Source organism: Trachemys scripta, chromosome 3, assembly GCF_013100865.1.
Source record: "Trachemys scripta elegans isolate TJP31775 chromosome 3, CAS_Tse_1.0, whole genome shotgun sequence".
Lineage (NCBI taxonomy): Eukaryota > Metazoa > Chordata > Testudines > Emydidae > Trachemys > Trachemys scripta.
Genome location: NC_048300.1, coordinates 156,239,808 through 156,255,316, shown reverse-complemented (window position 1 = coordinate 156,255,316; position 15,509 = coordinate 156,239,808). Strand labels below are relative to the sequence as shown.

The window sequence follows — 15,509 nt, the reverse complement described above, 5'->3', positions numbered from 1 at the left end:
AAATGGGAAACTCAAGTTAATTGTCATTATCACTAGCTGCCAGCATCCTGGGTTTGTGATCAATTGGCAATTAAGTATTAGTATTTCAGTATTGTTAGTGAAAATTCACATTGCCTCTTACCCATTACGTTCATTGGTTTTTTAATAAACTTCCTGTATCTGCTAGAGACATTGCTTTATTTATATATCGGCTCAGACACATGGTTAGGGATGATTTTGTGGTTAGTTGCTAGTATACTAGGCAGGAGAGGTATATTTTAGATCTATTGTTTCATTGCATGACTTATATTCAGAAATTTGATTTTAGTCTTGCTGGACAGTATACCTGAAAATAAGCCTTAGTTTCATTAAATTAACCCTTAGGATTTTATGACTCAAGCTCCTATTATTAGCTGCTAAGATGCAATCCTCAAATGTATCTACGTGCCTAAGTACCTCGGGGGGAGAAGGGGGCGATGTAAGATACGCAACTTCAGCTACGGGAATAGCGTAGCTGAAGTCGACGTATCTTATTTCGACTTACCTCCCATCCTCACGGGGATCACGTGGGATCGACGGCTGCAGCTCCCCTGTCGACTCCGCTACCGCCACTCGCCCTGGTGGAGTTACGGAGTCGACAGGAGCGCGTTCGGGGATCAATATATCACGTCTAGACGAGACACGATATAACAATCCCCGATAGATCGATCGCTACCCACCGATCTGGCGGGTAGTCTGGATGTACCCTGAGGATCTCAGGCTAAGTATGTACTCCCACAGCAAAGGGAAAATTATTTAAATAAAATTGTTGTTTTTATTTTGCTATTTAGTACCAAAGCAAGCTTAGGCGCATAGGACTTGCCATACTAAATCAGGTATGTGGACCATCTAGTCCAGGATCCAGAAGGTTCAGGGTCTTAGATATCTGTTGTTTTAAGTCTCTACTACTGTACATGTTGGAGATGTTCTTTTCTGCTTTTCACTCAGCATTTCAAAACGTTGTAATGGAATTTTCCAGCATCATGGCTAACCCTTCAGCAAATGCAAACCGTCAACAAATATAAGTGATTCAAAGGCAGATTGTTTTAAGACACAGAGCAAAACTGTGTTACAATAAAAGAAACATGTATTAATTGCATCTAATTTGCATATGAAGATGCTATTTTCTAATTCAAATTACAATTCTATTAATTGCTAATTACCAGCAATAATGGAGACATAAGCTGGCAATTTATTTAACTTGTCAATATTGCTTGCACAGTTTTCTATACTGTTTTATTCTTCCAGGATCAATTTCTGCAAGACAGGTGGCCTGGAAGAGATAAAATTGAGCTCTGGTGTTTAGACAGTTAAAAAGTATATGATAGTGATTAAGATCATGGTTTAATTTGATTGCATGTAATATTGTTGTAGCCATGTTGATCCCAGGATATTAGAATGACATAGCAGGTGAGATCATATCTTTTATTGGACCAACTTCTGTTGATGAGAGAGACAAGCTTTTGATCTTACACAGAGCTCCATCCAAATACCCCAAGAAAATCTGCTTCAATACAGAAATAACACCCATTCTGACTGAACACTCCTAGCTGTTCCCTCTCACCCCACATTTGAACCCATATGGGGCATCATGAAAAAAACTACAACTCAAACTCAATGGGGATCCCATCATGAAAGAAATCTTTCCTGAACCCCATCTTCTGGCCTTCCAATCTCTCCAACTTCATCATCAGAAGCAAGATCCCCACAGACCAGGACACACCAACTCAAAGCGGCCCCAGACTCTGCCAGAACAACACATGCAAACCTTGCAGACATATCTCCACTGCTACAATGATGAACACCCCAATAACACACCTTTCAAGATCCAAGGGTCCTACACATGCCTATCATAACATGTGGTGTACCTCATAGTAGGAAACATTATTCATCACCATTTTTGACAATCCTAGTCAAACAACTTGAAACAAGAAATATTTTTGTCAAAATCAAAGTTTGTCTGTGGATAACTTGCAAACAGAGAAAAGGGTGAAATACATCAAATAAATTAGTCTCTGCAAATATGTCACCCAGTTCCAGTATGGAACAGTGAAAATACTGAGAAAAGGCTGGATTTGGGTGATGTTATATGCATTGAGGCTCCAGTTTTTATCCATAAGTGATAGAACTTTCTTCGTTGTGTTAAAACTTCTATAGTAACTATACAGATGCTGTTACATAAGTATGGTTTATTAAAACATAAACTTAGATTAGTTTGTCATATATAACTTGTAAAGGTTACAGACCTTTATAAATAGCAGGAAATCTGTCATTAACAATGTGACACATCTGTTAAACTAAACTAAAATGTGTTGAGCTGAGATTTAATTGTAGCATCTTGTTACCATAATTTAATTGCAATAATCATAATTTTCCTACAGTATGCCACAATGATAAGACACGCCATTAGCTGTGTTATTTTGAGATAAGTATGGACACAACAGCATGGGAGTGATTTTCTCTTCACCTTATTTCCAGAAGAAATGAGCTTTCTCTTAATGTGAGCTGGTACAATGTGATATGTTCAGTGACACTGTTGTCATGCCTGAAATAATGCAGATGTGTTATCACTATATACACCACCATATTGCAGAGATATTTTTTCTTAGTTTCTCAAAATATATAATTCCTAGAATGAAAGGCAGTAAAATACTTGGTGTGAAATACTACATATGATAAGAATAGTTGGCATGATTAACTTATGCTTATACTGTCATATAAAAATGATGTATAATTCAGGAATAATAGGAGAAACGGAAGGAGCCTCTATAAATAAAAAATATTTTCTTTTCTTGTGATACATATTTTTATGCTGTACTAGCATAATATATGTAAGTGCAAGTGGTTTTGGATATACACTAAGTTCAAAGAATATGACAGGTTTAAACACAGAACTTTCCAAAGAATTATAACTTAATTAAAACAGGGATTTGACAAAATGACACTAACTTTAATGTCATCCCCGCAGTAGCCATCATATCTGAATTTAAAATGCTCTCACATTTCTTACACAGTTTAAAAATCATAACCTTATAAGATATGATAAATCTCGTCCGGAAGGTATATTTGCATTGGAGACAGTTAAGGTGATGCCACAAATGAAAAGATTTGAGGGAAAGCTGCAGAAAATCAAGGAAATTTTCATTACAGTACACTGTATTGTACATAATGGGTTTTATAATACATAGGAGAGAAAATATTATGGTGATTGGTAGAGTATAAAAACCTGAACAGAGTAGAAAAGAATAGAGGAAAGTAACTTTTGTTTGCTACCTCCGCTATACATATGCAACATAAATCTAGAAAAAATGCTATACTGAACTTGAGGGAGAGACATGAAAACAGCCATAGTGGAGTGGAGTCAAGATCCATCTAATCTGATATCCTCTCTCTGCCAGGGGCCATTACCATAAGCTTCAGAGGAAGGTATAAGTAGAGATATGTTGGATAACTTGACATTAGGTCTCATCCTGGTCTCTAATATTTAAATACTGGTTTAAGCCTGAGGCATGCAGTTTAAATATCCATTTGAAAACATTTATCATTAATTATAATTCTGGATATTCTTGATTTTCATATCAATGTTCAATCACGTTTTGGATCTTGCCAAGTCCTTGGCCTCAATGACTTCCTGTGACAATGACTCCCCCACACTCTACTTACATGCTGTTGAAAAAATATTTCTTCTTATTGTTTTTGAATTTTCTACCTTTAAATCCCATTGAATATCTCATGTTATGAGACAGAGAAAACAGAAGTTGCTGACCTGCCTTCTCTAAATCATTCATTATTTTGTGTTCTTTTATGATGTCCCCTCTTATTCATCTCCTTTCCAAGCACAGGCGCCAGGAAATCCTGCATTCTCATCCTAACTTTAATACTGACACAGTCTGTCATCTTACACATGTCATTTAACCTCTCTTCCTCAGTTTCTAGACAGCCTCAAGGGAGTCCAAGAAACAGGGCATCCAGGAGTCTTAAGGCTTGTCTATATGACAAATGAGTGTGTGGCAAGGTGGGGGCGTAAATCTACAGTGCTCCGGCATGCAGCACACTAAATGGCTGTGTGGACTGTGCTGCTGTGCACTAAAAGTTCACTAGTGCACTTTCTGTACAGCTGTTTCAAAGATCAGTATGTAAAAGGGCACTGGAGAATCTTTAGCACACAGCCTTAGGGGCCAAATGGACAGCAAGTGCGCCGCACGCTGAAGCTCTGTAGATTTATGCCCCAGCTTGCTGCACACTAACTTGTCCTATAGACATGCCTTGAGTGGGAATTAGGTACTGAACACTAAATCTATCAGCAGAAGTGGCGGTTAATTAACATTCTGTAGCATATTCAAAAATATTGACCTACAAGTGTATAGGAAATTGCAAACAGGGGAGTTCTTGTGATATCAGGGTTTCTTAACCATAGTATGCTCCAGATAAAGAAATCCCATAGAAAGAAGCAACAACTGATACAAAGAATGGCTTTTCAATGTGCAAATTTCCCCCTAGAGCAGAGGGCTTGCACATAGGGTGACCAGATGTCCCAATTTTATAGGGACAGTCCCGATATGTGGGGCTTTTTCTTATATAGGTGCCAATTACTAGCATCCCCTGTCCCGATTTTCCACACTTGCTATCTGGTCACACTACTTGCACATTGCCCACATATTTTCACGGCGGGATGCATGGGCATGGCAGGACCCTCCCTACTGGGCTGAACATCACCATGTAAGAACAAAGCACTGTAAATTAAGATTTAATTGTGATCCTATACTGGCTTGTGTGAGTGTAGGCAGAGTCTGGCTGGCATACAGGGTCTTTTTTAAATATGCCCAGTTAACCATGAGTGTCCCAAGAACTCAAAATCAAATGAAAATGTTTTCTTTGATATACGGCTGTTTGCCATTCCAAAGATAATAAATTACTTAAGTGATGTTCAGTTTTTAAACTAGACAGTATTCTAAATAATTAGGGCAAGATATTAGTGACAATCAGCACAGCTCTATTGACTCCAAGAGAGCTACACTGAATTACATCAGCTGAGCATCTTGCTTTTAGTCACCATCAAAGTTACAGCAATGAAGGGTAAGATCCCTGTGATCCAACTACTTGCATTATCATAACTGCAATTTTCTAAACATTTTTTTCACATTAGTTCACTTGATTTCCTGCCTTTGAACACTTAAATGAAGATAGACTGGAAAAACACAGTGGCAAAACTCTCTGCAACACAAGCTAATTGAATTTCAGGATCAATGAATGACAGTATCTGCATTATTGTTGGACTTGACTATGATTATTAGAACAAACTCATCATCTTTACAAAACAAATGCTAACAAATGCTAACAATTGATATTTTCTTTCAAAATTTACAAAATATTTGTCTCTGTGCCGTGAAACGTGAGGTCAGTATGATTTCTTTGTGGCTTCATTTTCTTTTGATAATGCAATAGATTAATCAATTGCGGGCTTTATTTTCACACTGGGATAGTAATCACTCAAGCATCTCAATGCAAATGGGAATGCTCATGTTCTCTAATGGAGTTGAAGTGAGATATCCAAATACCCTGATTTAAAGTACAGTATTCATATTTTTCCTTATCCCATACATATTTTCTTTTCACCTCATATTTCAGATCTATATATTCATTTTTTACTCTTCCTTGTTCAGCACAAGCTGTCTCCTTTACTTCAAATAAAGAATGAACATGTAATTAACTGTTCCTGTATCCTGCAAGTGCTGATTTGGTATATAAACAATGAGTTTGCACGGGAATAGAATATTGCTGTCCATTTTAGCTGTCAGCCATACAAACATTTGGTTACACAGTGTTGCCTCTACAGAACTTCACGTAGCCAAACTAATCACACTTTAAAGCTCTCTTAATGAATTATTGGCTGGGTAATCTTTACAAAAATAGACAGTCAAATCATCTTGGCAGTATTCTGGAACTTTGATGTCTTACATCCAAAAGAATTATATTAAGCATTTAATTCTCATTGTTTAATTAAAAATGGAATAATCCTAAAATTAAACAACCAATTCTTTACACATGAACACTTAAAGCTAAATTGCAGTGGAAACAAAGCAGAATTATAGAATTGAGCAAATGTGCACACACAAAAATACAACTAGCCTGAATAATTTTATTGTAATGAATACCGAAGTAGTTTTCATTTACTCTAATGTGTTACTATACCAAGAAAGTGTCTCTGATACTTGGTCCAAATTGAATGTGAGCCCATGTGACAAAGATGTTAAGGGCTAGGTGGTGAGAAGCTCCATGCAGATGTGTAACAGCGTGGATGGGGAGGCAACACACTTCTCCCTTACTCCCCAGTACTCCTACAAAGAGGGCAATCACTATTATAATGTCCTGGGGACTTTCTAGATTCCTATCCAGGACTGTCAAACAATTAAAGATGAAACTACCCCCAGAAAATGCACCTCAGGTTTTCTGATTAATCCAGCTAGAGGGACAGGATTCTGGGCTATAAGTCAGTGCTTATGCAGTTTGGACATGATCAGTAAGGTTCACAGGTATAGGATGCATCTCCATATCATGTCTCAGTGCTTTGATTGATTTAGTGGCTACCCTTTAGGGCAAAATAACAAGAATCGCAAAGGGAGAGAAAGGAGGAGCACAGGCTGCAGTAGTGGCTTTTCCCAGGACATCATGACTGTCTCTGCTATAGTTATTCTGATTATGCTACTCATTTTAAACCATACATTTTACTTTACTATGCTTATAATAAAACAAGACATTAACTTCATGTCTTTGCCAGACACCTTCCTGAAGGGCAACAGCACTAGAGGGGAAAATGCAAAATTATGTAATTATGGAAAACAATGGGTACACATGGAAATAACATTTATTCATAAATTAATCCACTTGCATGAAGTTCATTATAAAATATGAGCATCTGTATAAAGTTAAAAAGACTCTGTCACCCTGGTTTATTTTCCCAAATTTAGGATCCAATCCTGCAAGTGCTGAACACTTCCAACTGGGTAATGAGTGCCTTAAACACTTATGGAAGTTAGTGGGAGATGAAAGCACTCAGCATCTTGTGAAATGCATTCAGTCATTTGAGGGACTGAGCCCTTAGTTTCCCCCCAAATCTTTGCTTGTTACTTTTATGAAAAGGCCCAATATATTTAAGTGAAAGGATTTCATCAGCATCAACTCCACAGTCAATCCAAATAAGAGGAAGGGAAGCTCCCTAGAGAGAGAGAGACTGACAGTGGGAAAAAGTTCTTCTTACATCACCTTTGGAATTTAATGGGATAATATATCCCTGCTATCACTTTACAGAGAATGGTAAAAAAAACCCAACAACCTAAACTAAGACTATCATCATCTATTCAAGTATATATATAGTTTAAAGTGATTTCTGTAAAACTTGATTGTTCTATTCCTGCTCAGTTCCACAGGACTTTTCCATGCAGGCACATACTCTTTTCTATTTCAGTATTTTGCTTAAACATGCTCCCTTAATGCTTGCAACTGAAACAGGGAGTGCTGAATAAATTGAAAGAAGGAGCAACATCCAGCCTCCAAATTCAGGCTGTTCTAGAGGGCAGAGGAGAACCTATATTAGCCTACTCCAGAGGATGGAAAGGGTCCTGCTGTCCAGGAGCTCAGCTAGAAAGTTAAGAATTCAGTGCTAAGAGCTCTTATCAGGGAGACAAAGTGGTGCTCTAATGTTTTTACAGTACTTTGAAAATCTAGAGTCCCTATACTACATATAAGAGCCTCATATTACATATAAGTGCTATATAGTAATATTGTTATTATTTGCTGGAATTTACATAGTGAGACTGAAGAAAGAGAGGATTCTCATTGGAAGGCTCAACAGCCATCCCCTGGAAAATTGACTAGGAAATGAGATTGTAAAATGCTATGTGGGAGGAAGTATAGAGTGGAGGAAAGGTATAGAGGCTGATAGGGAAAACTTAAGAAATCAGAAATCACATGGATAGGGATGGGTAATCCAGGGGAAAAGACATGTTTTGATGATGTTTACAAGGGATGACAAGGAAAGTGGGATGGGCTGTGAAGGGGCAAGGAAATGGAGATTTTTCTAGGGGTTTTGAAGGGAGAAAAGGAATTAGGCATTATGGCTGGTGATCACGATTGGTCTATGTGGTGGTCTTAATCATGGTAGGGGGGAAATTTAGTGTTACAGAGGAGTGGGCTAGAGGGCTAGTAGGGAATGGAATAGATATATTTTTGGAGGCACAAGAAGACATGAAACGATTACTAGTTGCTGAGCTGGGGTGAGAGAGAGAGAGAAAAATAGTCTTGACCTGTGTGAGGTGCTGGAAATACAGGGGAGGCTGAATTCACACAGTATTGGGGATTAGGAAGTTTACACAAACAGGGATAGAGAATTGAGATTTACTGGACAATGAAGGTAGAAGTTATGTAAGGATAGAGAATGGGGTGGAGCCTCACTGCTTGTGGATGGGGTGGAAAGTGTTTGAAATAATTGGGTGAGGAGAAGAGATATAGTGTGTGCACCAGAGAACAATAATAAAAAAAGATAAATGCAGAATACACTGAGATTAACACAATCAATTTAAATATTTGTTTCTTTAAGAAGAAGAAAAAAGAGTGCACACATAGGTTAACAGAGTGGTATATGAGTAATATTATGAACATGCTAGTGCATGTGAACCAGCAGGAACCAGGATATAGATTAAAATGCTCCCCATTTTTAGGGGGGAAAAGTTGAAAAATTGGAAAATGATTTCTCTGTTTTAAGTTTCTAGCATGTTGTTAGTAAACAGGTATAACAAGTAAAAGAGACTGGAGCAGGATTAGGAGCAGGGCAGCAGTGAGAGCAGGGCTGGAGCCCGACTAGGAACAGGGCTGGAGCAGGAACAAGGCTGGGGCAGGGCTAGGAACAGGGCTGGAGCAGGCTAAGGCGTGAGGAGTCTATTGCCAGCATTTGGCAGGAGAGAGTTCCAAGTCCTGGAGTAAAAAGAACAGGAGTACTTGTGGCACCTTAGACACTAACAAAGTCCTGGAGTGACATTGAGCACACTGAGCAGCTCTTCCTCCTGTGGGGCTTATATACCTGGTCTGGGAGTCACACAACTTGCTCCTGGCTTGTGGGTTGGCTGGAGCCTAGCACAGGAGTGACTCATAATCTTACAATAGTGATCTTATATGAGCAAGTTATAAAGCTTAACTAATTAGCCTTTTCAACACCCTGTATAGGAGAATAAGTACTATCATCCTCATTTTACAGACCAAGGAATGGCAGTAGAGTGGTGTAAATCACTTTCCCAAATCTACAGAGAGAGTCAGTTTCAGGAACAGGTTAAGAACTCAGGAGTAGCTGGCTCTCAATCCTGGGCTCACATCATGCTTCTCTGGGTAACTCAACCCTTTAGCACAGTGGTACCCAAACTTTTCCTGTTGTGCCCTCTCCTTACCAGTAATGGAATGTGTCCACACACCACTCCATTACTGCACAGTTGGCTCAGCAGGAGAGCTTGGGCTGAATGTGGAGTTGGGGGCAAAACTGGGGAGTGAGGAGGAGCTGGGACTAGAGGCAGAGCTGGCCTGGGGACAGAGAGGGAATGAGGGCAGAACTGGGCTGGGAGCAAACCAGGGAGCGGAGTGGGGCTGAGGCTGGGGCCAGAGCTGGGCTGAGGGTGAAGCAGGAGGCAGAGCAGAGCTGTAGCTGGGGCTGGTGCTGGGCTGGGGGCAGAGTGGGGTTGGGTGGCACTTCTTCCCTGCCCGCCATGGGGGCTAGCCCGGCTACACACCCTCCTGAACATTCCTCCTGCCCCCCATAGTTAGGGGACCACTGCTTTTGCAGCATTTTTGGAAGAGATTGTATTCTTTTTACTCAGGATGATAACAGCAAATAAATACACAAAAGAAACAAAACCAAGGGTAACTGAAGCGCACACATACATATGAATACGCTAATATTATTACTTGTTTAGCACTGAAAATGTACTTGACTGCACATTGTATAAAGCACATGTATCACGAATACTGATTACATACAAAAATAAGTTATTTCTGATTATGCAATGCAATTATTTTGACAATGTCCCTTAAGAAACCATGATTTCAGTACAAATACAAAGGAAACTGCAACTTTGCATTGCCCTAAAATTTGCTTCACAGTTGCATGAATAAAATTATCATGCGCTTGGAATTTTCATTTCCAGCATCATTCTCTTGTCTTGTTGTGTGTTTTGGAAAACACCATATACATTATGCTAGTTAATAACTAATAATACATCAAATGTTATACTGTGAACATATTGGGCTACATCCTCAATTGGTGAGAATCAGCATGGCTCTGTTGACTTAACTCAAATTATGCTGATATATACCATCTGAGATCAGGCTCAGATCTTCCAACTGAGTGTAAAAAACTACTGCAAAACATTCAAGAGAAATAGAAGGAATGGATTTCAATGCACCATCTAAAGTAATATTTTAATGCCTGATTCTGGACCAGAAACACAGCCCAGGTAAATGGGCCATGCACTGTGGAGTTCAGTGGGCAAAGTGGGAATGAATCCTTCTTCTAGGTCACAATCCTACAGCAAAGCTGCTGTGGCACTGCTACTGTAGTCTGAGAGGGGATGTAGCAAGCCCTGTGGCTGTCCCCTGTCCATCTCTCTGGGGAATGTCATAAATATAAAGAAAATGGTAGCATAAAATCCCTCCTTGGCAGCTGTACTGAATCGCTTTACCTGTAAGGGGTTAAGTAGCTCAAATCACTTAGTTGGCACCTGACCAGAAGGACTAATAGGGAAAGAAGATATTTTCAAATTGGGGGGGGAGGATTTGTTTGTGGCTCTCTTTGTTTGTTCCCTCTCTGGACCGAGGGAGAGACCAAGACCAACATCTCCTGAAAACATACGTGGAATGATCCATTTAAAATTACAGAAATTGTAAGTAAGGCAAGGAAACACATTAGGTTATCTTTTGTTTTGGCTTGTGAATTTTCCTATGCTACAAAGGTTGTTTTATTCCTGTTTTTGTAACTGTGAAGCTGAGCCCAATGGGGAATCCTCTGTGTTTTAAATCTTTTACCTTCCATCCTGATTTTGCAGGTGTGATTCTTTTACTTTTTTCTTTATAATAAAGTTCTTCTTTTAAGAACCTGATTGATATTAGTGTCCTGAAGATAAAGGGTCTGGTCTGTACTCACATTGCTAACTGATTGGTTGGTATATTATTCTCAGGCCTCCCCAGGAAAGGGGAGGATATTTTGGGGGGATAAGGATTCCAAGTGATCCTCCCCTGAATTTTTGTGTAAATAACTTGGTGGTGGCAGCAATACTGTCCAAGGACAAGGAAAGGAATTTGTGCCTTGGGGAAGTTTTTAACCTAAGCTGGTAGAATATAAGCTTAAAGGGTCTTTCATGCGGGTCCCCACATCTGTACCTCAGAGTTCAGGGTGTGTGGGGGAACCCTGACAGGGAGCTTTTCTCATTATTTGTGCAGTCATGGAGCCATGAGAACTACCACAAACTTTCCAGGTGCACTGGGGAAGAGGGAACCCTTTTGGAGCAAAGCTGTCCTTTCTCCTCACATCCTCTTCCCCCATGCAGTGGAACCAATTCCAGTGTGTTCAGGTATTCTATGACTGTGAAGTTTGGAGCAAGATTTGATCTATAGAAAGTTAAAAATTACATGGCATTTTGCAATAAAGTATTTTAGAACTCTGGATTTTAATTGGAGTTGTTGGTACTATCATTCCAAGAATAAAAAAATCTTTTTGACTACGTTATACTTGTTGCTTGAAATAATGGATATGACAGCAGGAGAGACACAGTATTGTTGTCACATCAATAAGACTGACAACTGACACTGTGAAATATACTCAGGCGCTAATCAGCATGCTCACTGTTGCTGTTAAAACTGATCTATGTGATTAATTGCCTTTGAAATTTTGATCAAAATTGATCTGTCCAATTTTCTGGTCCTAGTTCCATAAGTCAAATCTCACCCTAGAATTACACAAATCAATTTAGTCTGGGCTTCTGTAAAAGCAGAGCAAAAAAGAAGGTAGAAGTAATTTTGGAGCTGTCAGTGACTGATTGGTTTTTTGATTTCACACTTTTACTAAAGATAGAACAGGCCTTACCGTAGCTGTCATAAGCGTCTTCACTTGTTCCATGACCATAATCATAATATTCAGGCACACTGCAATAGATTCAGACAGCAAGAGATGTTACTATAATCAGAAGGAATCAACACAAAAGCTTAGATAGTAAACAAAAGTTAAAATGTTATTACCTTTATATGCAAACATAACAAAGTCAAATGACACTAGAATCAGTGCAAATATAAGATAGAGAGGACATATTATATTTTTTATTTTCATTTATTATCTACTAATTTTAAAATAAGATCATTCAAAAAATGTGTAAACATAGGAATTATTTTTCAAAGATGTGGCAGAAGGTTAGGGATAGAAATTCAATTCACAAGAACAAGGTGCAGTCTTATAATATCCTGCCCTAGGGTTTCCTTGTGGTTACAAGTTCATCAGAGCTTCATCTCAGAACAAGTACACAGTCCTCTGAGATTTCAGTAGGCCTTGTCCTTTTAATCCTTCCCTAAAGATTGAGGCCCTCCATTGACCAGGAGTCCTGTTTGTTTGCTAGATCAAAAAGGGAGCCTTAGGTTAGAATAAACTCAGGATTTTTAATCAAAAAGTCTTTTCTTTGTCCCCTGGAGAATCCAGTTTGAACTAGTATATGCATGTTTCCCCAAGGCTAATAACTGAGGAAGTTTATTAGCATCCCCCCTCCTTATCAGAGAAGTACATACAATGCCACAACACCACATGCACAACTGCATTTTTAAAACACTGTACCTAAAAGGTGTTAACCTAATTCAGTAAGGTTTAACTTAACCCAATAAAGCTTATCTTAATTCTATAAGGTTTGTTCAGGATATTATAGGATATTATCAGTCTGTCGCAGCCTTTTGTACTGAACCTGAAGATGCTTGTGTTACTGAGGACTTTGGCAGTTTATTCCATTTTTCAATTACACTTCCTGCAAGGCTGGTCTGCCTACATTCCTTACAAAGTGAAGGGCTGATTATCCACAGCCTTATGGGTTCCTACAACTTTCCGTGACCTTCGTGAATTTTGCAGCCCTGGTGTGGCTGACCCCAGGACCACCCCAGCAGCTGGGGAAGACCCGGGACCAGTCACACTGGCCACTGCTCTGGCAGCCCCAGGCAACTAGTCCCCGGCGCTGCCCTGGAGCAGCGGTCCGGGACTAGCAGCAGTGGCAGTGGGGCCCTGCCTGGATCAGCAGTGGCGGCAACAAGGCCCCAGGTCACCTCCTGCCTGGACCTGCGGTGGCAGTGGGAGGGGCCCGGACTGCCCCCACCAGAGCAGCGGCGGGGCCATGGGCTGCCCCCCCCCCAGCAGACCGCTGCCCCCCCCCCCAGCAGGCCGCCCACCCGCACACGTCAGTGACCCCAGGCCACTCCCCTCCCAGCAGAAGTGTTGCCCCGTGCTGCCCTCCCCAGCAGCAATCTTCAGGAGCATCCCCCTCCCAGCAGGTAAGATTTAGTCACAGGTATTTTTAGGAAAAGTTATGGACAGGTCACAGGGCTGTGACTTATTGTTTACTGCCCGTGACCTGTCCATGACTTTTACTAAAAATACCCATAACTAAAACATAGCCTTAATGTTAGGCAGTGATTTGTACCAGTGCGAAATAAGTGTAAAATGTTAATAAATGAATAGTAGAAATTTTTTTTACCTAGTTTGCACAGATGTAAATGAATATACAAGGTGCAAGGAAGTGGAAAATCAGAGCTAGTTTCAAAACTACTGCTTGCCAGTTATTTGTTTATTGATCAACAGTGATCATGTATAGTCATAACAATAGGTTATCAAAAAATAAAGAGGCCATTTTAGATTATTGTTGCATGCTGCTAATTAATGATCTGCAGCTATTGTCTGTAATGGGTACCAGCATATCTGTGAAGCAAAGATGGTGAGCCATGTTAACATGGAGATTGAATTAGTCACATTTTAGCTTTACTATTATTATTATTATTTATCATTTGTTTTCCAGTAACACCCTACATGCCCCAAAATCAGGATCAAATTCCCAGTTTGCTAGGCACTGCACAAATATAATAATAAAAGGCATCCAGGCACTGCCAAGGAAAGCTTACAATTTATCTATATTACTGAATTGTATTTCCCCCACCCTCAGTGAACTAAATAAAAAATATAATATGTTTCCTGTTAATTTTTTGGTTTGTTTGTTCTATTTGACCTTTTTAATTAAAGGCTCCATCTGACGGGCTCTCACAAAGATACCAAAATTTCCATGGTCACCTCAACATTGTGTTATTACTTTGGCTATTTTCCAGGAGATTTAAAAAAAGTATTGGTTTACATTTGAAGCAGAGACATATTTAACACTGCAGAAAAAAATCTTATAAAGATAATAGAGTTGGGCAAATAATTTGTAACAATTATTTGCTTAGACACAATTTTACCATGGCTGTAGACAAATATTGGATTTTGAATTTCTTGAATGCAATTCTTATTCATAATTCTTCCTGGAATAATTCCTAAGAAAAATTCATGTACTATAGCTCTCTTGAGAACATTCATTGCAAGTATTTGATATTTGACATTGAATCTGTTTCGAACAAACATGTTTGTTCCCTGACTGGCTAGGTAAAAAATTTTATAATCAGGTTTCCAATGCAAATACTAATGATTTTTTTTAATTAAAAGTACATTTTCTATAAATATTCTGTAATATTTCCTAAAAAGTCACTGTTTCAGCAAGCAGTTTTTCAAGTGCTCAAATACCGCATTGACATGACCATGTAAGCACTTAGGACTGATGCTAAATATTCTAGAGCTGACCAGGCACAATATATCTAATATTCTATTGAACGTACTAGCCATGCTATATGTTTCTAGTGATTTCATTGGAAAGTTAAATGGAATCATGAGAGCAAAACGAGTGCAGTAAAGCAGGGGTTAAATAATCAGTCTTATCATATTCAAACTTCCTACAGTTTAGACCTAAAATATGCTCAAAACATAGAGCTGACATGTCAGATATGACAAATAGTATGAAAAATCGCATGTAATGTGATTTAAAACAGCATAATTTTGACCTATTGACTGCATTTCTGGGGAAGAGGATGGGAATGGTGATGGAATAGCAGAGTTAGGAAAAAACAAAACAAACAAAAACAAAAAAAAATCACCTTTTGCAATCTCCAGCCAATTGAAATAAATCACTTCCCCCCAATTCACTGTATAAAACAACTGACTCTAATCCATACACTTTGGAACTTTTGTTACAAGGCAGACCACATTGATGCAAATTACTTAGGTATTGGAAGCATAAATATAGTTAGCTAGAAAGACTTGTATGTAATAAGATGGGCTGATATTGCCGACACATATGGAAAAGGTGAGCTGATGTTGCCTGTGTCCATGTGGACTGAATATAACT

The 15,509-nt window shown here is 39.1% G+C and overlaps 1 protein-coding gene across 3 annotated transcripts in view; it reads right to left on the bottom strand.

Moving 5' to 3' along the window:
- KHDRBS2 (KH RNA binding domain containing, signal transduction associated 2) overlaps positions 1-15,509 on the bottom strand; it is a 624,118-nt gene that overhangs the window by 64,690 nt on the left and 543,919 nt on the right. For all 3 annotated transcript variants that reach the window (XR_004645211.1, XR_004645212.1, XM_034766247.1), the window contains one exon: positions 12,140-12,198. Coding sequence is in view for 1 of the 3 variants with exons in the window: in XM_034766247.1 (XP_034622138.1) it covers positions 12,140-12,198 (59 nt within the window). In the remaining 2 variants the exon portion in view is untranslated. The remainder of the gene's footprint in view (positions 1-12,139; positions 12,199-15,509) is intronic.